The sequence below is a fragment of the Otolemur garnettii genome, unplaced genomic scaffold (assembly GCF_000181295.1).
Source record: "Otolemur garnettii isolate 467f Iridium unplaced genomic scaffold, OtoGar3 scaffold00011, whole genome shotgun sequence".
NCBI lineage: Eukaryota > Metazoa > Chordata > Mammalia > Primates > Galagidae > Otolemur > Otolemur garnettii.
Window position 1 is genome coordinate 7,167,608 of NW_003852406.1, and position 26,703 is coordinate 7,194,310.

The window sequence follows — 26,703 nt, forward strand, 5'->3', positions numbered from 1 at the left end:
GCTGTCATTGTTGTTTGGCGGGTCCGGGCTGGGGATTCGAACCCGCCACCTTAGGTGTACGTGGCTGGCGCCTTAGCCGGTTGAGCTATTTTGTCGGGGGTGGGGTGGTCACTAGGAGACCAGTAGGAATGATGGGACTGTAGGAACGCAGGGTTGTGGAGGATGAGTTTGGGGAGGTTCTGTAAGTTCTGATCAAAGCACCTAATGAAGGGGGAAGGAATAACTCCTGCAGTTAGGGAGAAGTGAAGTGCAAGCAGGTTAAGCGAATGAACTGAAAGTCCTGCCAGAAAAACTGGGCCACTGCCCAGAGCTTGCTGTTACCTGCTCTCCAAAATGCCAAGCCCACTGTATTACAAGGGGCGGGGATTAGCAAACCCTTTCCTTACTTGGCACAGAAAAAATTCAGGTTGCCACCAAACTTACCACCAAAATTTTTAAAAGCATGACTAGAGAGAAGGAAAAAGCCCAAAGTTTTAATTGGAAACATATAGTTATATAATTTCACAGAAGACACATTCACATCTTAAATAGCATCCCATTTAAGTGGGAAAAAGAAGTTGTTTTATGTAATATGTTTCCTATGACACAAATTCTTCTTCATGTCCTAAATATCACTATCAAACAATCATTTGTTATTGAATTGTTCACTTCTAGCACAAAGTTGGACTAAATTTTTTTAAATTTCTCATTGTGTAACATTTTTATTTATTTATTTTATTTTATTTGTATTAAGTCATAGCTGTGTACATTAATACTATCATGGGGTACAGTGGGTTGTTACTATATACAATTTGGAATACTTTCCTCCAACTGGTTAACATAGCCTTCATGTCATTTTCTTAGTTGTTGTGTTAAGTCATTTACATTCTACATTTAGTAAGATTCACATGTAACCTTATAGGATAAATCATAGGTGTGATCCCACCAATCACCCTCCCTCCACCCATCCTCCCCCATCCCCTCCCTTCCCTTTCCCCTTTTCCTGTATTCTTGGGCTAAAATTGGGTTACAGTTTTCCTACCATAGCTATAGATTAGTTTCATAATAGGGTTGAGTACATCGGATACTTTTTCTTCCATTCTGAGATACTTTGCTCAGATCTCTTCCACGAGACACCGTATACATTCTGTAGGTCATGGCACTTGATACATCCTATGGAGTTAACTGTTAACAGGCATGTCGCCCTTCCTCCTCATGCACCATGCACTTCAGATCGGAGAACACGAGGACAACATATTCCCAAAGCCTCACACATGGTCTAGCACTGCTACACAGTGAACATTTTGGTATTAAATTAAACCGGATTGCCCTTCCTTTCAGCATCCTGTGAATATGCAAATACTCCTGGAAGAGGTAACAAGTCAGACTTGTTCCTAACATTTGCAGATCCAGGAACATATGTAAGGTTCATATAACATCAATCTAAATATTTACAACTTATAAATCAAGCTGGTAAACTCTTACATCAAATGTGTTCTATCTTTCTATCTCAACAAATAGACCTTCATAGTGGCAGGGTAAAAACATGGAGTTAGATTTTCATGTTAAAAGTCAAAAAACATGTCAAAGTTAAAATTTAATTATCAATATGCATAAATCATATTTTTCTTCCAGTAAATACATTTTTTTATCTTTATTTCAGCAAAATCATTAATTATGCAGTTATCATAAAAATTTTCAAATATTTCGTGTTCCTTTTAAAGTGGTGATCATATAATCTTTCCTGAATCACATGATGTCTGCTGTCTTTTATTTTTTTCTGGTCTTAAAAATTTAAGGACACCTTCACTTTGAATTTTTTTCTGTTTCTATTTTCTTTTCAAACATTTTTTCTGAACTCCACTAACACATTTTCTTTTACTACCCAATCTCAACTTATATGTAGTCTTAAAGGATTAAAAAAATGAAATGTTTTATGCAAAACAGATATGATTTGAATATATATTTTATAAAAAGCTACAATTCAAAGTACCAAAAATTAAAATTTAGAGTTATTTCCACATGCATTCTCAGATATAGTTCGTATATAGTTTTTAAAAAGTTATTGTCTTCTAAAATTTCCAAAAACATCCATTAAAATGAAGGCAAAATATGAATTATTCTTTGATATAAATTTTAAGGTATTAATAAATAAAGCTAAATTCTATTAAATCTCACATATCTAGATTTAAAAAATAAAGGAAAAATACCAACAATTCAAGATTCCATGGCCATCTGGTTGGAAAAAATCAGTGTCAAGCTTTATTTACATATACTTATAATACTATGAATTATTTCATATGTGAAATAGTCCCCAGCCATCATGGGCACCTGTATTAATTCAGAAGTACCCGCAGAAGCATAAACTGGAACCAAACCAAAGTCAGAAAATTAGTCATTGCTTGAAAATGATTTATCATTTTCATGATCATTTTCATGAGCTTTATCATACAATAAGCTATTTCATTTCTGCTGTCCAGCAGAAGAATCTAGAAAGTTACTTAGTTTGTCCTTTCTCTTACCTGAGTGCGTCCACAGTGCAAATTTCTCTGCATCCTTCAAAGCAGTATCTCTTTCTGTTGTCAGCAATGGTACAACCTGCAGACCTTGTAGCATTTGGGCACCTTTTTTTTCTAGGACATAGAACAAAAGATGGTCCAAAATGTTTCTCTGGGGCTTAGAGAGTCATAATCATCAGAGCAGGTGTTTAGCGTTCTGGCTTTCTGTGTGCCAGCACAAAGTGTGGGACTCCTCACAACAGAGAAGGCTGAGAGGTGTTCAGTTCTTGAATCTGTATTATTGATAACCCAAGCCCTCTAAATGGATAGGTCATAGAACAAGGGTCTCCTGTGGTCTGGGTTCCCAGGTGGATTGCATGGTAAGGGTCTGCCCATGAAATTATCAAGTGAGGGGACGCTACCCTCTAAAGAGAGAGGATGGAAGAAAGTTGACACTGAATGGTGGGAAAAGACAAATGAACTTGGAGGGAGCTCAAGCAAAACATGGCCTTGCTCATAGTTTTGTTTGGGAGTTTGTTCTAGAAGTGTTAGTTTGTTACTCTTTTGAGTACATTGTCTGTGTGCTGCTCTTGGTCTCCCAGTTCTACAAACAGTCTTAAGTTAATCATTGTTCAGATAATTTAAAAGTGTTTGATATAGGTTTCATTTAGATTGCCATCTCTCCTGTGTTTACCCTTTGGGATTTAAGTCCCTCTCTAGTCAGGATTTGGAAATCAGGGATGCCCTCAATGTATCTAAAATAATCTCATTGCTTCGATTAGTATTTTCAGAATTTTGCCTAGCATGTAAAGTGTAGGCTCCTATGAATCAAAACCCTTAGGAGGCTCACAGGCCTCAAGCAGAACTTCTAAGAGAGGACTTTTAATCCGAATATAGCTAGGGATATTTGGGGTGTGGTTATATTCATAGCTGTAGCTACAATCAGCCAAAATAGTAACATGAGGGGAGAAAAGCGTAATGAACATGTTTAGTAATATGTTTATTTGTCTTCATTCCCAAGTGCTGTATGTCCAGATCATAGTAACTGTTTTAAGCTATACTTTACGAGCAAGAGTTAAAAAAAAAAAAAGCCACATAGTAAGAAATCCTGCTCATGAAATATCAAAAAAGCCTTAGAGTGCAAAATAATTCAGCTAAACTTGAAAGGTAAAGATAAAATAATATAGCTTAGAGGTGAGAGATATTCCCTTTCCTTTTCAACTGTCTTAATTCTTTACATGATAAATATCTCGGTTAGAAATGTGGTCCATTCATTCATACTTCCAATATTAATTGGTGATTACGGGTACTGATTCATTTTTTTATCCATGCTTAGAATTTTAATTCTTTTTGTCACTTTGCATTAAGCTAAGAGTAGTCAAAATAAGAAAGCTTGCAAATAAGTAGAAAAATTGTATTGTAATATTGTGTTTGAACTGTGTCATATTTGTCACCTTTTCCAGTAAAACACATTGGAACAAACAAGTCACTTTGGGTTATTGCTTGACTTGGTCGATGTAGTATCTCTGATTATTTTGTATTTTGTAAAATTCAGGTCTGCTTTTGCCGCTACTGCTAATATACTCTTGTCTTCCTTTTAGAACATGCTACTAATAACAGTAGATTGGAACACAGAAGCATTGTTGGCAAACCAAGTTTTATTAAATGTGTGATTTTATCTGTTATAGAACACGAAAAGCAGCGGTTATGCAAAAGTACCGATTATATGAATTTGCATTTCAAAGTGAAATGGTTTTATAATGAATATGTGCGCGAACTTCCTCCCTTCAAGGATGCTGTTCCTGAATACTCCTTGTAAGTAGTGATTTGCACACACACACATACACCTCACAGCCCTGTAAAATAACACCTGAATGGTGCAGCATTAAAATCTCCTCACATAGTTTTCACTGGAAAGCAGAAATTTCTGTTATAAAATTAACATTAAAAGATTTGCATGTCTTTGGAAACCATATTTAGTTGAATTATATTATATTTTTACAGGTATACCTTACTTGGACATTCAGCTTAAAGACAAAGAAATATATAATAGGATATAGCTCATGTGATGAAATTATTTTCTGTAAAAGTGCTAGAGGCAGACTTAAAAAAAAAAAAAAGCTGGGGCAGTGCCTGTGGCTCAAAGAGATAGGGTGCCGGCCCCATATGCCCAAGGTGGCAGGTTCAAACCCAGCCCCAGCCAAAAACCACCAAAATAAATAAATAAAAAATAAGGTGCTCAATCCAATACATGCCCAAATAGAAGAAAAACTTAATTCAAGCTGGGAGGAGGGGAAACAAAGAAGAGGGAGGGGTTGGGGGCCCACTGAGTGGGCACGAGGGTGGGGAGGTTTGTGTGTGCGGCATAACCAGCAGACGAACTGTGCATAAATAATCAGATATTTTGACCTGGTTGCTTGTACCCACACATTAACCTGAAATAAGTTTAATTAAAAAAAATAAAAATGGTACTTATTGATTGATCCTGTATAATCAGATTTTCCCTTTCATTCAAATTTATCACAATGTTAAAAGTTTATACTTTTAAAGTAGAAATTATTACTTACCAGGCAATGTTATTATAAAAATACTACTATATAAAGACGTTTGTAATCACACAATCACACGTATCATACTCTGCCCTTGATATGTATTAGAATCCTATTCCATTCGTCCATATGTCAGGCACTCTGCCAAGTGCTGTTGGACAATAACAAAGAAGATAAAGACCCGACCCTGAAAGGAGCTTGTGCTCTTGGAGATATTGATAAGTTCAAAGATGGTGATAAAGCAAGACAAAATTAAATATGTGCTACTTTAAGGAGCATAAGCAAAGTGCTATAAGGTTTCACAGAAGAGAGACATTACCCCTATTTGGAGGACACCCTACTGTATTGATGAATGGAAGAGCATTTGATACAGTCTTTAAAAAATAGGCCAGCTTATGGCCAGAGAAGAGAGAAAAGCATTAAGGTGAAAATAAAAGTTCTGAGTATAATTATGGAGGTAGGAATATATTGGTTCTGATCCATGGGAAATTCATTTTCACAAAATTAGTAGAAATTAATATCTTAAAAAGCAATATATGAAAAGTAATTTTGAACTAGATTATTATAAATAAACGCTGTAAAGCTTGTACCACCTTCATTAGGCATTGCCAGAGGTGGAAGAGACAGAATAGGAGACAGAGATTTAGAAGGTGGTGAACAATGTAATGAGGAGATAGAATGGCTCTTTAATAAAACTTTCCTCATAGACATATATAAGAAAGAATGGGGCTCGGCACCTGTGGCTCCAGCGGCTAAGGCGCCAGCCACATACACCTAAGGTGGCGGGTTCGAATCCAGCCCGGACCCCCCAAACAACAATGACGGCTGCAACCAAGAAATAGCCAGGCGTTGTGGTGGGTGCCTGTGGTCCCAGCTACTTGGGAGGCTGAGGCAGGAGACTCGCTTGAGCTCAGGAGTTGGAGGTTGCTGTGAGCTGTGAAGCCACAGCACTCTACCCAGGGGGATAGCTTGAGGCTCTGTCTCAAAAAAAAAAAAAAAAAGAAGGAATGGGACAGTGGGACAAGTTAAAAGGCTATACTATAGGGCAGGGAGTATAAAGATGTTGGCCCAAGGGTACAAAATTTCAGTTAGAAGGAATTTGTTCAAGAGATCTATTGTACGATCCAGTGACTAAATATAGTTAATGTATTCTTAGATGTTGCTAAGACAACAGATTTTGTGCATTCTTACCATTAAAAAAATAAGTATGTGAGGTGACACATGTTGATTAACTCAATTTAGCCATTCCGTGAGGTAAACATATTTCAAAACAGTATGTCGTACATGGCAAATATATACCTTTATCAATTAAAAAATAAATTCAAGTTAATGAGATAGCAGTGATCAGGGGCTGTGAAAGTTGCTTGGAATTGTGAGGCCAAGATTCCAGAGAAGCGAAAACTACAGAGGAAGGAGCACAAGGCCTTGTAGGCAGCTTCCCGTGTGGTAATTTGTGATTCCTAAGCTGCCCGTGTGTGGAGATTGAGGCAAAAACAACCAAGTAGAAAGGAGGCACTGAGAGATTTAAAACTAAGGTGAGACTTCAGCAGTCTCACAGTGCTGGAGGGAAAAATGTTAGAGCTCAAGGCCTGTTAAGCAAGAAATGATGTTATATATGTCCTGGGCTGTCAAGTGAGACTTTTGAAGTGTTCTGTTCTAGAAATAAAGGCAAACTAGAAATAGACCAGGCCAATACCCTGCCTTGTATATATCAAGGTGATCTCCTTGTGTTTTGTCTCCAAGAAAAAATTTAAATCCTCTCTGGAAGACATAATCAACCAGAGATTTACAATCTGTCATGAGCAATCTCTAATAGTCATTAAAAAATAAAGGTTATCAGGTAATAGGACTGAATGACTATTTGGAAATTATACTTCTTCAGCAGAAGAATCAGACAAAAAATAGAACAAAGATGTTTGAACAATACAATTAAGACATGTGAAGATATCTATCTGTACAGATATCTATAACCCTATATCTATATTTTAGACCTGATCATGCAGAGATTCCACAGTTTTTCACAGGCATTGTTTACATACACACACTCACCACCCTATATGCAATGAGAAAGTACATATTGTGATTAGGTACACATGATGCATATAACAAAATAGACCCTCTATTGGGCCATAAAACATACAAATTTTAAAGAATTGAAAACACTTATTATATATATTCTTGGACCACCGTGGAGTTAAGACAGAAATCAACTCCAAGAAGATAACTACAAAATCATCAGATATAGAAATTAAGCAGAGCATTCTAAGTAACTCAGGAGTTAGTAAAAGAAATCATAGGGAAATCATAAATATTTTGAACTAAGTAATAATAAAATGTGGCACATCAAAACTTGTGAAATGCAGCTACAATGGGAAATAGAGGAAAATATAGAGCTTTAACACATATGAAAGAAAAAAGAATAGAAAATCAATAATAAAAGTAATTATTACAGAAATTTTGAAGACAGAAAATTAAATCAGAAGAAAATAGAAAAAAGAAAATAATCAATAAGAACGTAATTAAAAGTAAAATTAAAAACTTTAAAAAAGAGAAACTATTTCTGCTATTTTAGTAAAAAGTTGTCGTTTTTTTTTTTTTTTAAGACTGATAAAATAGAAAAAGCTTTACTTTCATGTGATTAAAGGCCATGGGGGGGAGGTATCACAGATTACCATTAAAAAAGAACATCATAAAGATTCTACAAAGATTTTTTAAAAATGAATATTTATGCCAGTACATTGAGACAAATATTAATATATTAGTCTAATAGTTGTATCTTAGACAAAATATACACATTTTTTAAAAATAGAACATTAAGTTGATAACAAGAAATATATAAACTCTGGATACCTTATAACTATTTAAAAATTTAGTTCTTAATTAAAAATTATGTCACAAATAAAATATCATGCCCAGTTGGCCCCCAATAGAGCTCTTGCAAATGTTTAAGGAATATTGTAAGAATTGTTCCAGAGACGGCAGGAAAATACCTTAAACCATCTTGCGGCCATCATTTCCTTGCCACTAAAATCTATTAAGAATGTGACAAATAATCATAATAACCCAATTTCTCTTGTGAACATAGTTGAAAAAAATAAATGAAATTTTATCCAGTACATTCCAGTAATTTATGAAAAGGCTAATATAACATCGCCAAGGAGAATTTCTTCCTGGAATATGACATTGATTAAACATTTTAATGTTTTTTTTGCAGTTTTTGGCCGGGGCTGGGTTTGAACCCACCACCTCCGGCATATGGGGCCAGTGCCCTACCCCTTTGAGCCACAGGTGCTACCCTGGTTAAACATTTTAAACCAATTAGTGCAGTTTACCACATTTAAAACTAAAGGAGAAAATCTCTACAATCTAACACTGGCCATAGAATCATAATTTGATAAAATAAAAATACCAATTTATTATAAATATTTCTTAGCAAGTTAAGAAGAAAATCTTTCTAACTAATAAAATACCCCCTCCAAACAATAATACAACTAAAAAACCATTCTACTATTGACAAAATTTTAAACACTTCCCTCTAAGATTAAAAATGAGACTGATACCTGATAATGTCACTTTTATTTAACATTGCACTAAAAGTCATTGGTAATGCAGTAAGATAAGAAAGGAATTGAAAAGCAGAATGAATATGAAAGTAATTAATGATGCTATTAGTATTTGTAGATGACATAATTTGAATCTGTAAAATCCAAAAAGAACGACAGGAAAACTAATAAAATTTTAAAGTAATTGTAGTAAGTGTATATGAAAGCTTATTGAGTTTCTATGCTACAGCCACTGTTAGAAAATTATATATAAATCATACAATTTAAATAGCATTAAAATCACTACAGATAAATGTGATGAAAGATGTGCAACCCCTCTTTCCAGCAGCTATAAAATATTACAGAGAGAATTTAAGGCGACCTAAATGAAATCTACAATGTCCCTAAAAAGAAACATTATTAGACAAATGGTAGATCTGCCCACACTGGTCTGCAGATTCAACGCACTCCTATAAAAATTTGAAAAAGTAATTTTGTGCAAATAGCCAAGATCATTCAAAAGTGCACATAGAAATGCACAGGACAGAGACAACCAAGGCAGTCTTGAAGAACAAGTTTAAAAGGCTGGAGAACTATACTATCAGTTATCAAAAACTTAACAGAAAGAGTGGTCTGTTAGTGCATGACAAATCAAAGGGACAAAATAGTCCAGAAACCGACCTACACAACATCAATGTCATTACCAGATTGACATACCAGGTCAGTGCAGCAGGGAATGGATGGTATTCTAAATAAATATTGCTAGATGGGGGCATCCAGATGGAATAAAGAACTTTGAAACTTAGATCACCCACAAAAACCAATTGCAAATGTATTCTAGATCATAACTAGAAAGTCAGAGGCAAGCAACCAGGGGCAGTTACAGATTAGTGGGAATGACTTAGAAGTTCAACTGTGAGGGATTAAGAAACAAGGGAATTGTATGATAAGAGATAGCACCGCAGGTATCATTTTATAGGAGTCTGAATTGTAGAGAGAATTGAGGAGTGCTGGGAAGGAAGCCTATTTGAGGCAATTTTGGAAGAGCCAAGAGAGAGGTAGAGATTGAAAGTGAAAGGCTGGGGGATAGTTGATGAGGTAAAGGTGAAGGTCTCTAAGTGGGCAAAACTGGAGAAAGGGAATGAAAGAAGATTCTTGATCCTGAATTACATTCACATAAGAGCAGCATTCCTGTTAATTATATGCAATGATGTCCTTTGTGGTATGTAACATCGTTCATTTTTTTAGGTGGTTTGAACCTTTTGTCATGCAGTGGCTAGATGAAAATGAAGATGTGTCAATGGAGTTCCTTCATGGGGCACTGGGAAGAGACAAAAAAGATGGAGTGAGTTTACATTGTCACAATTCAGTCACGTCGCTTGCTTTCATGCTAATGGAAATGGTTAGGCTTACTGTTACTAATTTGGTTTTGTTTTAATTACCCAGTGACCAAAATAAATTTAAAACACACTTCAAAGGGCTGGTCAGTACCCTAGAGAATTGCTTAAAAAAAAAAAAACAAAAATCAAGGCCAGGCATGGTGGCTCACACCTGTAATCCTAGCACTCCAGGAGGCGGAGGCAGGTGGATTGCCTGAGCTCAAGAGTTTGAGAGCTGAGCTCAGCCTGAGCAGAGTGAAACCCCATCGGTACTAAAAATGGAAAAACTAGCTGGACATTCTGGCAGGCAGTTGTAGTCCGCTCGGGAGGCTGAGGCAAGAGGATTCTCCAAGAGTTTGAGGCTGCTGTGAGCTATGACACCACGATACTCTATCCAGGGTGACAGAGTGAGATTCTGTCTTAACAACAACAACAAAAAAGCAATCACCCCTTTGTCCCAAGACTCTTCTTTACTCTGCTCTCAATCTGAGAGCAGATTGATATGAATCTACAAATTCCACAGGCTTATACAAAACATTTCTGTTGCCCTGGAACTGTTCTAGATTAGGAGCAGGCACCCTCCCAGTCCCAGGAAACAACTCTCAAAAGTCTTGACCACAAGGAGCTTGTTTTGCTAAGCTGTGCTAATGTCCCCGGGGAAGGAGAAATCTGAAAGACCTGGTTGCTCAGTTCAGCTGTGTAGAAACCAGTCAGCCGCAGCTTGGCCTGTGGATGTTAGTTTCACTACACTTTCCAGGAAAGGACAGGAACAATTGTAACATGGGCAAGCATTTCATTACTGGGAAAGATTCAGTTGTATATGTGAAATAATGAAGATTCTTCCCACGCCCCTGCTAATGTGCTCATTGGGATGGTTTCTCCTCCTCTCCCCTCAGTTCCAGCAGACGTCTGATCATGCCCTCTTCTCCTGCTCCGTGGTGGACGTCTTTGCTCAGCTTAATCAGAGCTTTGAGATTATTAAGAAACTGGAATGCCCTAATCCTGAAACATTGTCTCACTTAATGAGAAGATTTGCAAAGGTAGGTTAAATGGAAGGGGTACCCGCCCGCCCGAGTGCTGCTGGTGTTTTGTAGGATCAGTCTTATCTAACACCACTACCCCAATTTTCATTTGTTCTTCTATACTAATAGGTTCAGTTGTTTCTAAGATTGTTATCTGATTTACTGGACTTCCTATGTTTCTGATATGGATTTTTCATCTTAAAAACCTACTTGTTGTTCACATTGATAACTCATTCACTTATTATAATTGAAGAGAATGCCATGGATGGCCATATTATTGCCATCTAAAATGAAACTTTCTCCCTGAAAGTAACCCTTGGCATTTTATGTGCAAATTGACAAGTATGTTTTAGTAGACACTGTAGTACTGTAAAATGTATTTTGGATTTTGAAGCCTGAAAATTGACTTCTGATTACGAATCCACCAATAACTATAGTGGGAATCTGAATCCTTCAAATTTTTTTTGTGAAAATAGTTTTTATATTTGACGGATCAATTTTGATCAAGAAAACTTTTCAAGGCCTTTTTTTAAAATCTAAGGCTACTTTGCTAAGGATTTCAAGGGAAATAAAAGAAGCAGTCTCTGACCATCAAATCTTAAAAAATTCATGTAGTACTCGAGAACATGTGACATAAACTAATTGGAAGATGACACAAAAACGGACACAATTGAGATTCCAGCATAGTGAGATCTATACTGAATTGAGAACAAGGAGAGATGATGATGGGAGGTGAAATAGACAGAGGCTTCATGGTAAAACTAGGGCTCATAGAGACCCAAGAAGGGAGAGTTAGAAAGCTGTTTTCAACCATAGAACAGCAGGATCCGAGGGACAGGTAAAGCTAAGCCCTACTAGCAGGGGCAGAGAGAAACCGTCCTGTTAGGGGGAAGCAGTGGGACGGGTTGGGAGAGTGAAGATGGCCCAGATCTTGAAGAGCTCTGCTCTTCTTGTTCAGAAGATTGGACCCAATCTTTTCATCGATTTAGGAAACACTGAACATTTGGGGGATTTTATGCGGGTTAGCAATAGGACAAGCAGAGTAATTTAGGAAAACTACTTACACAGTTCTGTGTCTGGCTGATCTAAATATAAGTCTGGCTCCGTGGGTTGAGTGATGACTGAGGTTTCAGCTGTTCATTCAACAAGGGCTTACTGTTTGCCTCACTCGTGCACTGTATTAGCCCCCGTGAGGGATAAAATCATAAATAAGCATAATCTCTGACTTCAAAAAACTTGAAATGGTAGAGCCCAACTGTAAACAACCAGGAGAAATTTATACGCACACACATATATATATTTGACATGTTAAGGAATAAGAAAATGCCCAAACCCAATTACAATGGTTTAATATTTAAGATGTTTTATGAGTTTGCTAGAGAAACCATAATAAAATGCCACAGATTGAGTGAACAGAAATTTATTTTCTCACAATTCTGAAAACTAGAATCCAAGATAAGTTGTCCACGGGTTTGGTTTGTCCTGGGTCTCTCGTGTAGCTGGTAGATGGATGTCTTTTTGCTGTCCCCTCTTCACGTCCTCTCTCGGGATGGTGGCCTGTCTGATATTTTCTTCTGCATCCAAATTTCCTCTTATATGGATACCAGACAGATTGGACTAGAGCCCACCCTGATAACCTCATCTTAATTACTTTTCTAAAGACGCTGTTTCCAAATACACTCACATCCTAAAGTACTGAGTTAGGACTTCAACTTACGGATTTTGAGAGCACAATTCTACGCATAACAGATGTGTATATTTAACATACTACTGCCTTGAACCCCAGAGACAGAACAGTGAGTATACACACATGACTGCATTCACCATCATTACAGAAAGTCTAAGTCCAAGTCCTTTATGAATGGGAGGTTTCGTACTGATCCTGTCGTTGGCCCTACCTCTTAGGAAAGTTTAAGCTCAGTTCTCTGATTGATGACTCAGGAGACAAGTCTTACAAGAGATTGTACCTTTTATTAAATGTGATAGGATAGTTCATATTTGAGGTAACAAACCCAGAAATTCTATGGTTTGACACCAGAGAGATTTACAACCTAGACACAGAACATCAGATACGGGCGGGGTGACCCTGTAAGGGAGCTCTCCACCATTCTATAAATCAGGGATTCTACTCTGAGAAGAACCAAAGGGACTAAAGCGTAGGGTTCCCCGAAGGCTCATGGAGGTAAAGTTGGACAATTAAGTTCATATTACAAAGAGCCTTAAAGAGCAGGCAAAGTGGCCGAACTGCTTCAGTAGAAAAATGAGGAGCCCATGAAGCTTTAGGGGAAGACAAGCTGTTAGCTTAAGCACTATTACAATATTTATTTGCCGTGAAATATTTTGAACTCACATCTTTATATCTATTAATCAAGAAGACTAACCTCCCACTTTTTAACATTATGGCTAAAAATCATTTACTTGAATCACTCTTGGAGGGGACTTCCTTAGTCCCCTTAGATGATTCCCATTTCTCAACATGGTGAAATATGCAGGAGAGTAATTCTAAACATTCTCTACATCTTTTCTTGACGAGCTGCTGTGTTTTGGGAGATTGCCAAGAAAAGAGTGAAAGTGGGTCCTTAGGGATAGTGTTTGAAAATACATGCCATGGAATTCTGTAGGACCTGTAGTGAAAGCAGGATCAGATGAGAATTTAAAAATCTCAAGAGTTAATATCTTTAGTAACATATTATTAGAATGGTACCCAATATTAGAAAAGTGTCTAGATTTCAGTCACTCAGAGTAACTCAGAATCCAGGCAGGTAGGCTGTGTAAGGTGGGATCCTTATATCAAAACATGCTGAAATCACATTATTTTTCTTGGACTTACATTGAGTTAAACAGTCCTCCTAGAAATAAGACATATTAATGATATCCACAGACATTTAGCATTCTAAAATTATAGAAGACTTAGCATTCTAAAATGGAATTTAAAGGGCCAATGTGTCCTTACTAACAAATGTGTGGGACTGAAGAAGATACAAAAAAGTGCTCCAAATTTCGTATCGGGAACACTCCAAAGCTGTGATGAGTGACGCTATGGTATGTAGTGAACGTTCCTATGGCTATACTGCTGCTCTTGACAAGCATGAGTAGTTTAATTTTAAACAGAGATAGAAAGTAAAGTTATCTTTAATGTTACTTAAAAACAAATAAACAAATATCGAGTCCAGGATAAGAGTCTGGCTGCTAGATAGAAGAGGCTCTGTAGTGAATGAGACACATTCCCCTCCCCCCCATTCTTTGTTCTCTGGGAACCTAATCTGAAGTTTTAAAAATAATAATTATAGTCCCTTGAGAAATATTTTATGCGAATTGCTTTATATAACCTTGTTGTTCTTCACAACGACCCTATGAAATGGTACTGTTATTTTCCCTAAATTTTCAAATGATGAAACCAGCCTCAAAACGTTTAAAGCACTGAGATAGGGCGTGCACCTAGGAACGGAATGGATGGGATGTTTTTAACCACTAGGTACACTCCCACCTCCCATCCAGTGTAAGCAGAAGTCAACTAGTAAGTTGGAGAATGGACTGTCCTCATTTATTTTTACCCTTTAGGAAAAGCCTAGGCATCTGTGGTGGAAGAAGTGAAAGACACTCTTATGTCCAATATGTTAAAATATAGCACATAGAGCATTCAGGTCAAATTTTTAATGATGCTTCTCAAGTGATGTGCTAATCGTCTTGTCCTTGCATTGCTCAACACTGTATCGTTCCACACATAAAATGTTATTGGAAAGATGAAACTGGAGCCAGAGCTCTTACCTGACTGATGCTAAGAGCAGTACACTAGATGGCACAACTGAACGTGCCGGCAGGATGTGCACCCCCTGCTGCCAGCGTGGCATTGCATCAGGAAACCATAGTGACCCTGTCCGAGTACTTGACGTCCATCCTACTGCAAGTCAAATCACTACTGATTGAGGCTGGGAGATGTTTTAGTCATCCTCTCTGATCCTTTAAATACCAAAGAATCACTGATTTTACTGCCACAATCCTATTAGAATTTCATCTTATTTACTCTGCAGCTCTTGGAATAGCAGCTTATTTGGTGCTTCTCATAGAAGAGGCACCGCATGACCAGCTGTTCATATAAACTGTGTTTTCTTATAGAACAAAATGCAAGCAGCCCCATTAAGCTGTCTGCTGCCTCTGTCTCTGCACTGTCCTCTCTTCTGAAGACCAGCCCTTTCTCAAAGATAAAATAATGCCCTGAGCTCACACACCCAGGAGCCCTGTCTTTCAGGCCTTGCCAGATACCCCTTCCATCAGCAGGTTCTCTCTTCAGAGTTACCTCCACCCTGCCATCCATTACTTAGGACAGTGGTTCTCAAGCTTAGCATGCATCAGAATCATCTGGAGGCTTGTTAAAACACACTGCTGGGACACCCTCCAGAGGTACTGACTCACTGGACCTAGGATCCACTAGCCAGTTTGCATTTCCAATCAATCCTCAGGTATGCTTGTGATGTTGCTGATCCCAGAACTACATTATAAGAACCAATGACTTAAGAGACCTGTCACAACCAGTTACTTATTTATATGGAAGAATGGATGTCTGATAGTAATTTACTTAGTTGAATAAATTAGGATAATATTGAAGTCGCCCCTAAAATGTGCATTGTACATTCTCATGCATGTATACCTTTTACATTAGTAAATAAGTGGGGCTTATTCCAGCAGCCTACCTGGAACTGTTATGGGAACGCAGTGTTAAACTCTACCCTGCATGACTATGCAGCTTTTCTCACCTGCAGCTCATTCAGGCTTGCTAACCTGCTATCTGCAGACTAGTGGATGTAAGATCCCAGAATGGGGGTCTCTAAGCAGGAGGGAATACCTTGAGAGTAACTGTAAATGGATGTCCAGATTCCCCTTTCTTCTCCAGGAAAATAAACAAACAGGTTATTTAGTAACTTGTCCGGCGGGTATCTGAATGTTACCAGGTTATAGAGGAATTTTATGCAAGTTATAATGTCTAAGTTACAACAATCTCCTAAAGCAGTGGTTCTCAACCTGTGGGTCATGACCCACAGGAACTATATTAAAGGGCTGTGGCATTAGGAAGGTTGAGAACCACTGTCGTAAAGTCGGGTTTATGTGTTGTGTTTGCTTTTGGTTTTGCAATACAGTAAAATGATTCTTAAAGTTTAAATATCATTAAGAAACTGTAAATGGAGAGGAGTATTTGCAGTTACAAATGAATTAGTGCTCCCTTAGGTAAGCCAAAGTAATTCAACATTATGTCTAAAGTAAAATTTGAAGAGACTCATTTAGAGGATAGTCTGATCAGCCATCTGTTTTCCTGGATTGATTGGTCTGCTGCTTGATAAGATTTTATATTTTTTCAAGGCAGACTTTCTAATTAAATTGATGTACATCATCACATTGCCGGGTCCTTCTACAAAGTATCAGTTTCCTGTCTGCATGTTATCCCTGATTTTAGGTTTTCACTGTGATTTTAAAAGTCTGTAAAACAAGTTCAAGTTCATTGGTAAATTGACCTTTATAGATTAAACATCTCTTCTTCAGCTTCACTCCTTGGAGTGGCATCCCCGGTAGATTTTAATCCACTGTGAAAATTCAGACAGATGTGTTACACACAAAAGAAAACAGAAAGCCTTTTGTCTTTGCTTTCCTATGAAAAGAGAAAACATATTTCTTTCCTTGATGCTTTGTCTCGCCTAAGAAAATCACATCTACATGTGGTTTATAAAAATTCAATCTGGACGAAAACTCAATACGGCTTTCATTAATTGAAATAAAATTTAATGAACACAGTTCATTTTCCTGTTTTCGGTAACTAATAAAAGCAGAGGACATTCCGAGGCTTAGAAATAGTTCTGAGAGAAAGAAAGAAAATGTAGAATTAAGATGAAAAAGACAGACAGAGGGGAAAGAGTAGGCACTAACTTGATAAACAAAAGGTAAATGAATCAAGGGATGCAGAAAGAATGTAATACAATGAAAGTTTAGGTTTTAAGAGTTTCTGATAATACTCAGTATGGCTCTGTATCACAGGAAATGACTGAAAATACTCATTCCTAAGTGACGGGCACGGTAATACTCTCACCCCACTTATAAATGAAGTGTTGGAACATCTGAGAAAGTTCAGGAAATGACCACCGTGAAGAATTTTGGAATGATAGGAAGGAGGGGTAGAAACTGTAAGATGTTATTCAAAGCATATGGTATGTATTTGGGGAGCGGAGGGAGAGGATTATAGATCGTTCCATAAGGAGTATCTAAGAATAGAGGAGGTTGCCACAGAGGTCAGTATTTATCTTCTAAAGTTGAGATCATTCTTCTAGCTTAGGCTGAATCACTGCTTATGGCCCCCTCTTAGCTGAAAAAGACGTAGGAAAAGTTTGCATGACTTAGCATTAACCCAGATCGTATATATGGAAAACCACATACCTGGATAAATTTCACAATGTTTTCTTTCTTTAGACCATCAACAAAGTGCTGGTCCAATACGCTGCAATTGTATCAAGTGATTTCAGTTCCTATTGTGATAAGGAAAACGTGGTAAGTAAAAATGTCTCGGCTCCCATGTATTTCTCAGTTGAGATTTACTTCTTCAAGCTACGAGTAAGCAAGAGAAATTGTTTATTTTCTATTTTCATGCAGGGTGATTAAAAAATAGAGATCGGAAGGAGTGGTTTGAGAACTTCTTTAGTAATCTTAAGCTGGTTTTAATCCCAGGAAAGTCAGTTGTCTTGATGAAGCCAATTTGTAGCTTTCCAGATTGATAAGGAAGAAGACTATGAAAATCCATAAAGTCCTAAAATATTAGAGGTGAGGACTGGAAAGTTTAAAACTAGATGAGCATTGGCACCAACTAGTTTTGTTTGGGCACCAATACTAAAATTAGGATAATTTAGTCTTTCAGTTTTCAGATAAATTGAGAAAAATGGTTAATGTATCAAATGATGCTGATTTCTTCTCTGAATTATTACTTTAGCCCTTTTTAATGATTAGGGAAGTATTTATAAAAGCCAAATGTGTATTGCAAGTTAATAAAAGGCATAACGAGAGGCAAGATAAACCGAAGTTATTTGGAATATAGTCAGTGTTATATTTTGATAGAAAGTGGAAACTTTCCTATTCAGTTAGTAATATTAGGAAAAATATGTTGGCAATATGGTAGGAATTTTAAAAAATAGCAGCACCGAAAAACCGAGTGTTTAAAAAATAAGCACTGTATTTTCTTAGAAGAAGAACTAGTCTTTTCTCGCCTGAAAAAATCAATTCTATTAGCAATTCTGCAAGAATTCTAAAGAAAGCTACTTGTCTTCTCCCTGAAACCTCATTGACCTCTTGCTGACAGTTCATTAAGTCAGTGCTAATGATTCTTCAGAATTCCAAAAGATGCCTCTTCCTCATAAATTAACATGCTCCCAGAAATTTTGTGAGAACTTCCAGACATCTCAGCAGTGGTTTCTAATTGCCATTGATTATAAATGTTCTGAAGGCAAGAGAGGTACTTCTTTCCTGAAAGCATATATTCCTAATTAAATGACAATGCCTGTCTAAACTGTTCCATAGAAAATCCAAAGAGTACCTGATAATTTCAGAAAGATTCTATTTATATGATGATTGTTAAATTGAAGATTTTGAAAGGTGGCTGTGAACGACTAAAGCTGATTCCTGCCCCCTTCAGAAAGGAAACTTAGCTTTTAAAAGTCCCTAGAGACTTCCGCTATATGTATTAAGCTTCTATATTGTATTTTACATTCAAAAAACAAAGATGAAAATTATAAGTCAGTCGTTGTTTTATTCTATGTACTTTTTCAGTATGTTTTATATTTTTAAAATTTAAATTTTCATAAAGAGGAAAAAAGCCCTTGCATACATTATAGTACTGGAATATTCTATTTCTTCCATGATTACTCATGTCTTGACCTGCCTTATACTCTGTTGCTTAAATGCCAAGTACCATGTTAGCTTTTATAAAAGACTATCACTTAGTTATTTGGTTTATAATTTCACCTGAGACAAGCTAAAGTGCTTTCATATATTTGCATGAGTACATATAACTATTATTACAGATTTATCAACATTTCCGTATCAAGACCATTGAAACTTGTATACTGAACTTTCTCAATGTATCTATTTCATCTGAAAATTAAACTGGAAACTTCTAAAGATAGCTATCATTCAAGATTTGACCATAACACTTGATTTTTCAGTGACCAGAATCAAAGACCAGAATTAAATAAAATGTTCATATCAGAATAATATTTTTCTACTGTGACATTTTAAATTGGAAATGGGCCCAAATATGTTCAACCATTTTACTCCACATTTCAAAATATAAAAAAGTATCACTATTGAAATCAGAATTATTTTATATTGAATAATTTTTAAATCTTTTTCAGCTTAGAAACACTTTAGCCAGGTAGAAATGTCCTGGGTATGAACAGAACTAACGTTCATACTCATCCTGTTTCAGGTCCCTAAATTTGTTTTAGAATGAGATAAAATGAAATGCATATTTTTAGAAAAAAAGGTCAAAATGTACAAATAAGAGATGCAACATCAAACACAAGTGATTTTCTCCTACTAAACTCTTCAATACAATATGTCTAAATTAGTTACTAGTATTAGTTATTATTTCTTTTGCTATAGGTTTCTTTTCTTTCTTTCATTTACTATAGCATTGTATAAAGTAAAAGCTGGTTTATGATTAAATTAAATTAATTAAATTGTGAAATCTAGCTCTCAGTAGTGATTTGACAAATTAATTCAATAAAATTGAACGGTGAACATTTCAAGGTCAGGGAAAGCTTAATAGAAGGGGAGAGTCTCGTATTTATCTCCCTGCAGATAACAGCATCTCCTTTGTCCTCTGTAGCCTTACTTGGGGTCAATAGCAATCCGTGTCAAGTGAGCCCAGCTGCCTGTGTTCATTTTGTTCTTAGTAGCTCTTTTTCATCAGAAAAGACCATATTAAGGAAGCTTGGCAGTGGTCTTTAATTATAAAGCTACTACTAGAGTCTTGTTAACTGTGCCAACAAAGAGAAGCTTAAAGGCTCATATCAAATAATCACAGAAGATTCTCCCCTGCAAATTTAGACCCATGGGAACCCAGGGTCTAACCAAGAAACTTGTCATCCATGTAGTCTCCCTGCTTCTCATTATAAATCATGGTCTCACTTTGATCTTGGATTTCCCCCTAGTAGGATTGCCCAAATTCAAACCTATACCTGCAATTAAAAAGAAATAAAGCCCAGTAACCTTATTTCTTTATGGAAAAAAATAGTTCATTGGCTTAGTTTGTGGACTTTGAGTCAAGGTGATGAATGTCTTGAAAATTTGATCATACCTGCTATCAAAAGGACTAAGTACTTATCAATCACGGTGAGGGATCAGAATCGTTTGTGAAGCGTTCTGATTCAGCTTGCTAGATCAGAATCTCTGGGTGATAAATCTCACACACCTGGGTGAAAAAAAATAAAACTTAAAGAACTGGAATCAAGGGAACAGAATTTGAAATTGTTTTCATAAATGGAAGTTAGGATGTGGTCATTTCAAGAGTCAACTAGAAAGGTTTTCAAAGATCAGTAAGGTGGAAAGCAGTAACAAAATCTTTCTACTGATGGGAGCTGGCACCTCCCTTGACGTCTCACGAGTCCTTTGCGTGACTCTCTGGCTCGCTGTTGGCTTATTTCCCAGCCACTTGGAAGACACGTACATTTTCCTTTCTTTGCTTGTGTTTTCCTCCTCCTGGCTCTGAGAAATCAATGCACAGCAAATAGTAATTGCTTCTGTGACTGAATCTGAATTCTGTTTTCCATTTATAAACTAATTATTCTAAGTTCACATCTAGCCCTGTGCAAAAGCTTTGCATTTTGTTATTTTTGTATTTCTGCCTCCTTGGAAACAAGTTGAGAAACATTTTTAAGCATGTATTACGTGTAAAATGCTGCACGGTAATCTGTGAATAAGAAAAGCAGAAGAAGGCACAGAATCCCGTGCAGTGTATTGAAGGTTAGCTGGTGAGACCGTGAAAAGTAAAACAAATGCCAAGTGAGTGATGAAAATAAAATCTAGGAATGGGAAAGCTCTAACTTGAATGATGGATAAAAAGCAAAGATGAAAATGAGAAGGGATCCATGCATTAGAGCTAGGAACGAATACCAGCATAGGGTCTTTATCTATAGCCAAAGAATGAATTTAAAGATTTTTTTAAAAAAAAATTATCTTGGATTTAAAATATTCAGATGGTATTTCAGTATTTAGATAGTAAAATAATGGTAGTGTTTTTCTTAAAATACATCTATGAAAATAATATAGTTAATGTTTGTGTGAAACGCTACCATGTTAAAGATAAAAAATCTTAAGTAGCAAGTCTGTAACAGTTTACCGTCTGAATATGTTATTCAATTCTAATTCCCCAAAGTGGCATTATGTTTTTCCCTTTCCATGCTTAGCTGTCAACGACCATAATGTTGAAATTTGCAGGAAAGTGGTAGTCAGTAACTAGCACTTTTAAGTTAAACTCAGTCAGTAATTTAATATATAAATTTTACTCACAATGTCCTTCTTTTTATTTAAAGCCCTGTATCTTGATGAACAATATCCAACAGCTACGAGTCCAGCTGGAAAAAATGTTTGAATCCATGGGAGGAAAAGAGGTGGGTGTGTCTTCCTGCCTATATTTATATGATACCTACTTAGAGATCATTAGCCGCGTAGCGCTAGCTATAGAAAGTGTCTAAATCAAGTTCTCACACGGCTTAGCTAAAAACAGAAAATGATAATAATCTAAAATCCCATTAATAACTGAAATGACTATGGCCAACAACAGAATACTTTAGCAAACACCAAGTGTAAATGGGGAGAGTAAGATAACCAGAATCAGTAGCCTTTTGTTGTGTGTGTGTGTGTATAATCAAGTATTTGTAAGTATATGTGCTAATGATAAAGTTCCACAAATTGTAAATGTCTTTTACTGTCTTGTACCATGTCAGGTTGATACCAACGTTGTTCTGAAATATGCTTTGTGGTGCTAGTGGCTTTTTATGTATTAGTGATTTGTTTTTCACCTCAAATAAGTTCTGTCATAAATGTGTTGTGTGCTATGTCCGTAATGTGTCATGTCTTTGTCCAACATCTTTGGCTTGCAATTCCCTGAGCAGAAGAAGGAAGGAGAAAGATTCTCTTATGAGGTTTGTGATAGTAAGCATCTTACCCTTTCCCTGGCTGTTTCCCGACACACACACCGAAAGACCATTGCAATTCTTATTTATTCCCATTTGCTTGTTTGGAACAGACAGACAGCAAAATACTAGCTGTGCACCTGCCTGTCTCTGCCTGCTGGAGTCTTTTCTTTCACAAACTGATGTGAGCATCTGGAGATTCAGGGCTGAAGAAGGTGCCAAGAGGGAGAGCCATAAAACTCCTTGCCTCCTAACGGTTGCTGTGTTAATAATATAGGTGTATGGGTATTTCTGTTTAAGATTTGTTTACATTGTTCCTTTCTATGATAAAGGATATGAGAGGTATGCAAACCAAACCTAGGCTGGATTTCAAAACAAAGATTCTTCCTATTTCATTTATGAGGCTATAAATGTTTCTTTTGAGATTGGCCTCTTAACATGGGATTTTGCTTGAAACTCCAAAGCTTTATACACTTCCCCCAATATCTGTTTCAAGTCTTTGAAAAAGACATGCTATGTAACATCCCTCAAATGAGAAGCACTAGGATATATGTGTGATGGGGCAATACTTTTTTAAAAAATGAACTTTTTTATGAGCTATGCTTCCATTGCAATCTCAGTTTAATTTATATAAAATAGGGCTTCATTCCCCCAAAGTATGTTAATGCTTTTTGCAAGGTTTGAGAACATCAATCTCATTTTTGAATTCTTCTGCTGAATTAGATGAATACAAGCCATTGGGGATCCTCACTTGAGGTTTCCTTTTTAATTTTAGTGATATTTTATATGAAGACTTCAAGTCCACTTACTGTTTAAGAAAGTAGTGAAGAAATTATTGATTTCTTGTGGGAAATACTATCTCCTTTCAGTGAATTTTAAAGACCACAGATCATTTAAGAGTACATTATATTTAAAATGTCATATTTCTAGACATTCATCCTTATGCTGCTACTATTTCATTACTGTTCTGTGTTTGAAAATTAGTGCGAATAATGTATGGCTGAGCTGAATTTAACCAGACAAATTAGAAAAGCCAGACCAACCAGACAAATTAGACTTACACTTAAAGGGAATTGTATTGGCTAAGCTGCCTACTAACTAAAAATGTTGTGGGCTGGCTTGTTCACGAAGCAAAACTGGACTCCTTATTTCAGATAAAATTGCTAGTTTGAAATGCGAAGGTTTCACATAGTAGTTTTAATTTTAAATGTACGAGTCAATCACAGACCTCTTCTTCTGACTGGTAAAAATAATGAAAACAGAAATATTACACTAAGCTTGGTACCTTTTTCCTTTGTAACTCTTGCAAGGTCTATTTGCTACACTTCTCCAACATAATTTGAAGGGAAAATTAAGTAAACAAGTATAATGAAATGAATGCCTAGCTTCTAATAAAGTAAGCTGTTCAAGAGAGAGCATTGATCCTGACTCCTTTCTTTCCCTACATTTAGTTTTTCATCTCCTTCCTCCCTCTCTTTACCCTCTTCTTTTTTCTTCTGTCTCTTTTATATATTTTTCTATGCATAATTCTTTTCTCTCATCTCCTTTCATTTTCATCTCTTGTCTTTAATTGCCAAGGAGATGCTTTAGGCAGGCCTAGTCAGCATTGGCAAATGGATTATCGGGAGGAAGAAAGACCAGAATCCCAATCTGAGTATAATGTGCATACTCCCAGGCAGAAATAAGATTAATTAATACAGAATTATGTTATAATTGCTGGTTGCTATACTAAGCCTTCTCTAGGCAGCAGAATTTCAAAATAATTGGCACAATTTTTCTAATACAGTTATCTATACTGCAGTTATGATGGTGTCTGAAAGGATTCTTCAACTTGGGGCTTTTGCAAAGATGAAAAGGAATTTGATTGAAAATGAAAAAATTCATCCTTAGATAGGAGAACTATATACAGCACTTAGTGCAGACATGTTCAATGGTTCTTAAAGATTAGACGTGGGTTGTACTAATGCCAATTCCCAGGTGTTTTTTGGTTGTTGTTTTGTTTTTTTCTCACAGTGGAACTGGTTATAAAACCTTAACTGGTATCGCTAAGGATCTTTTCCAGCCTAGTCCTTCTTCTTCTTCTTTTAAGAATATCTTATTATTTTGTCTCTACCATCTGTGCACTTCTTGATACAAAAATTAAATAGTAAATGATTGCTTGTGAGTTTGCTCAAAATAGTTTTTAATGCCACGTGTCCACTAGTTGGCTTCCAGTACAGCGCTGCTTGCCTCTAACACTGTCTGTCTGCAAGGTGCTGGCCGCTCGCAGCTTGATTGCATGATGCTCAAGCTCTCTGCTGCTTTAGCCTGATCACTGTGTTGTGGGGGCGTTGTTCTTTCTTTACAGGGTCAGCCTTTTTTCCCTCTGAAAACAGAAGGAGTGTTTAAAAGTGCTTTTGATAGAAAACACTGCTTTCTCTATGGAGTCCAGGATGGAAACATGGCTTACCACTATGGCAATACTGGGATTATGTTGTTGACAATGGCTCCAAAAGCAATCACTTAAGCAATCGGGGTTAAACAACTATACATACTCTATCCTGTGGTCTGTGTCAGCACATTTATTTTCTAATACCATATTTAGGAAAAATTCAAAATAGAAGAGCAAGCTACTAATGTCTTCTCCTGCGGAGTGACTTTCCAACACACTTCTCTACATACAGATCAAGAGATTGTTTGGGCATAACATTACTAACTCTTCTAGAGAACATTAAAAACAAAATCTCCAAAAACCATGAAGAAACACTAACTTTTAGGAATGAGGACCAGAGTCTGTTTTCTTTCTTTCTTTCTTTCTTTCTTTTTTTTGGAAAAAGAAAGCATCTCAAGTGATTTTTTAATGTGTATAGAGTTTTGGAAATCACTACAATAAAATAGATAAAATAGCCAACCTATGTTATGGACTTGCTTGATCCAGAAGTTAAATTATTTTCACCACCATCTTTATACTACATGAGCTTATTTCTTTATAATACAATAACAGCAAAATTATTGTAAGATGCCACGTAATAATTTTATTCTTTGGGATATGATTATTTTATTATTCTACAGTAGCTCAAATTGCTCAAAAATGAAATGTATTTTATCTTATGTTATTTTAGTACCATAGTTATTTTATGAATATAACTCAGGGTATATCAATTGAACATAAATACTTAGTCTATGTTCATTTTGATACCAAAAAATACTGTTACATCCCCTAGAGAAAATCTATTTACATTTCCTTGATCTGTAATCTAATTTGTACAAGTATACTAAAAAGAAAACTAATCAAAACTTTAATTTCTTTTCAGGGAGTGATAAGATAGTTATGAAACTCCATATTAAGTTATTGAAACTGATTTAGAAGATGCATTATTAAATGGTAGAACCTGTAGTTATCCACAGCCTGCTAACTATTAACAGTATTTCAAATTCTAGTTAGACATTTTGAAGACCCTTAGGGGAAAGGGAGGTTGTTTGTTCACCTAAATTCTTTAATTCTGCTGACCACAAGCCAGACAAATTAGGTACAATGATAATGCTATTTTTATTGATTTGTCTCAAAAAAGGATTGAATCTTCTGACTCATCTCATGGTGGTAAAATTTCCCTGTGAGAGTTACTCTTACATATGTCCGGGCTGCATAGGGCCAAGGAATCTGGATGAGAAACATGTGTCCTAAGAGTGTATATATTTTGATGAGCAATTGAATTATACTTTTGTTTTCTAGATACATGTCTATATTATTTTTAATTTTTAATGGTTGATTTGATGTGTCAGGTAGACATTCCATCTGATTTCCCAAAGGTGTATGTATGTAGCTCATTGAAAGTCTGTTAGGCATATGGACTCAGTCATTAGCTAGGAAACTCCAAGCCAGAAAGGAAAGAATTAACCTCCATTATTTTTCACTTGACACTATCCTCCCAACTTTATACATACTGAGGCAACATGGAATTGAAAATCATTGCTTTAAAGGAAGTAGTACTCCATGCCAGTAGTTCTTGCACTTCAGTGTGCATCAGAACTAGCTGGTGAGCTTATTCAAACACACATGGCTGAACTTGGTGCCCAGAGTAATTGATTTAGTAGGTCTGAATCAAGGCCCAGAGATTTTCCTGTATAAGAAATTCCCAGGTGATGCTGTTTGGTCTGGGACCACACTTTGAGAATTACTGCTATACTCGTTTAGAAAAGGAACCAGGTAATTAGAAAATAACCTAGAATACCCCTTTGTCTGAACTTGAGCTACTCCTCCTAACAGGACTTCTTTCTGTGTTTTGAGTCTGAAAGATGCACGGGATTCAACATGTTTGAATGGACATGGGCGCAGCATGCAATAAAGCAGGCAAATATTCATATTAATAATCTCAAAATACAGGTAGTCAATTTGTAGTCATATCCAAGTCCAGCATTTTGTTTTCACATTCTGGCCTTTATACTTACATATAATGGTATCAAACTTTATGTTGAGGTTTTTGATCTGTCTCCCCTTTTCTCTTTATTGTAAATAGATATAAGTTACTATTTAATAAACTAATGAGAATCAACAATCTGTCGTTTTTTCTCTTTTACGGTAATTAC

The 26,703-nt window shown here is 36.3% G+C and overlaps 1 protein-coding gene across 1 annotated transcript in view; it reads left to right on the forward strand.

The window, feature by feature from the left end:
• UNC13C (unc-13 homolog C) overlaps nt 1-26,703 on the forward strand; it is a 527,267-nt gene that overhangs the window by 399,087 nt on the left and 101,477 nt on the right. Inside the window, 5 exon segments of the mRNA XM_003784369.1 lie at nt 4,166-4,292; nt 9,817-9,913; nt 10,844-10,987; nt 17,423-17,500; nt 21,535-21,612. Of these exon segments, the coding sequence (XP_003784417.1) occupies nt 4,166-4,292; nt 9,817-9,913; nt 10,844-10,987; nt 17,423-17,500; nt 21,535-21,612 (524 nt within the window).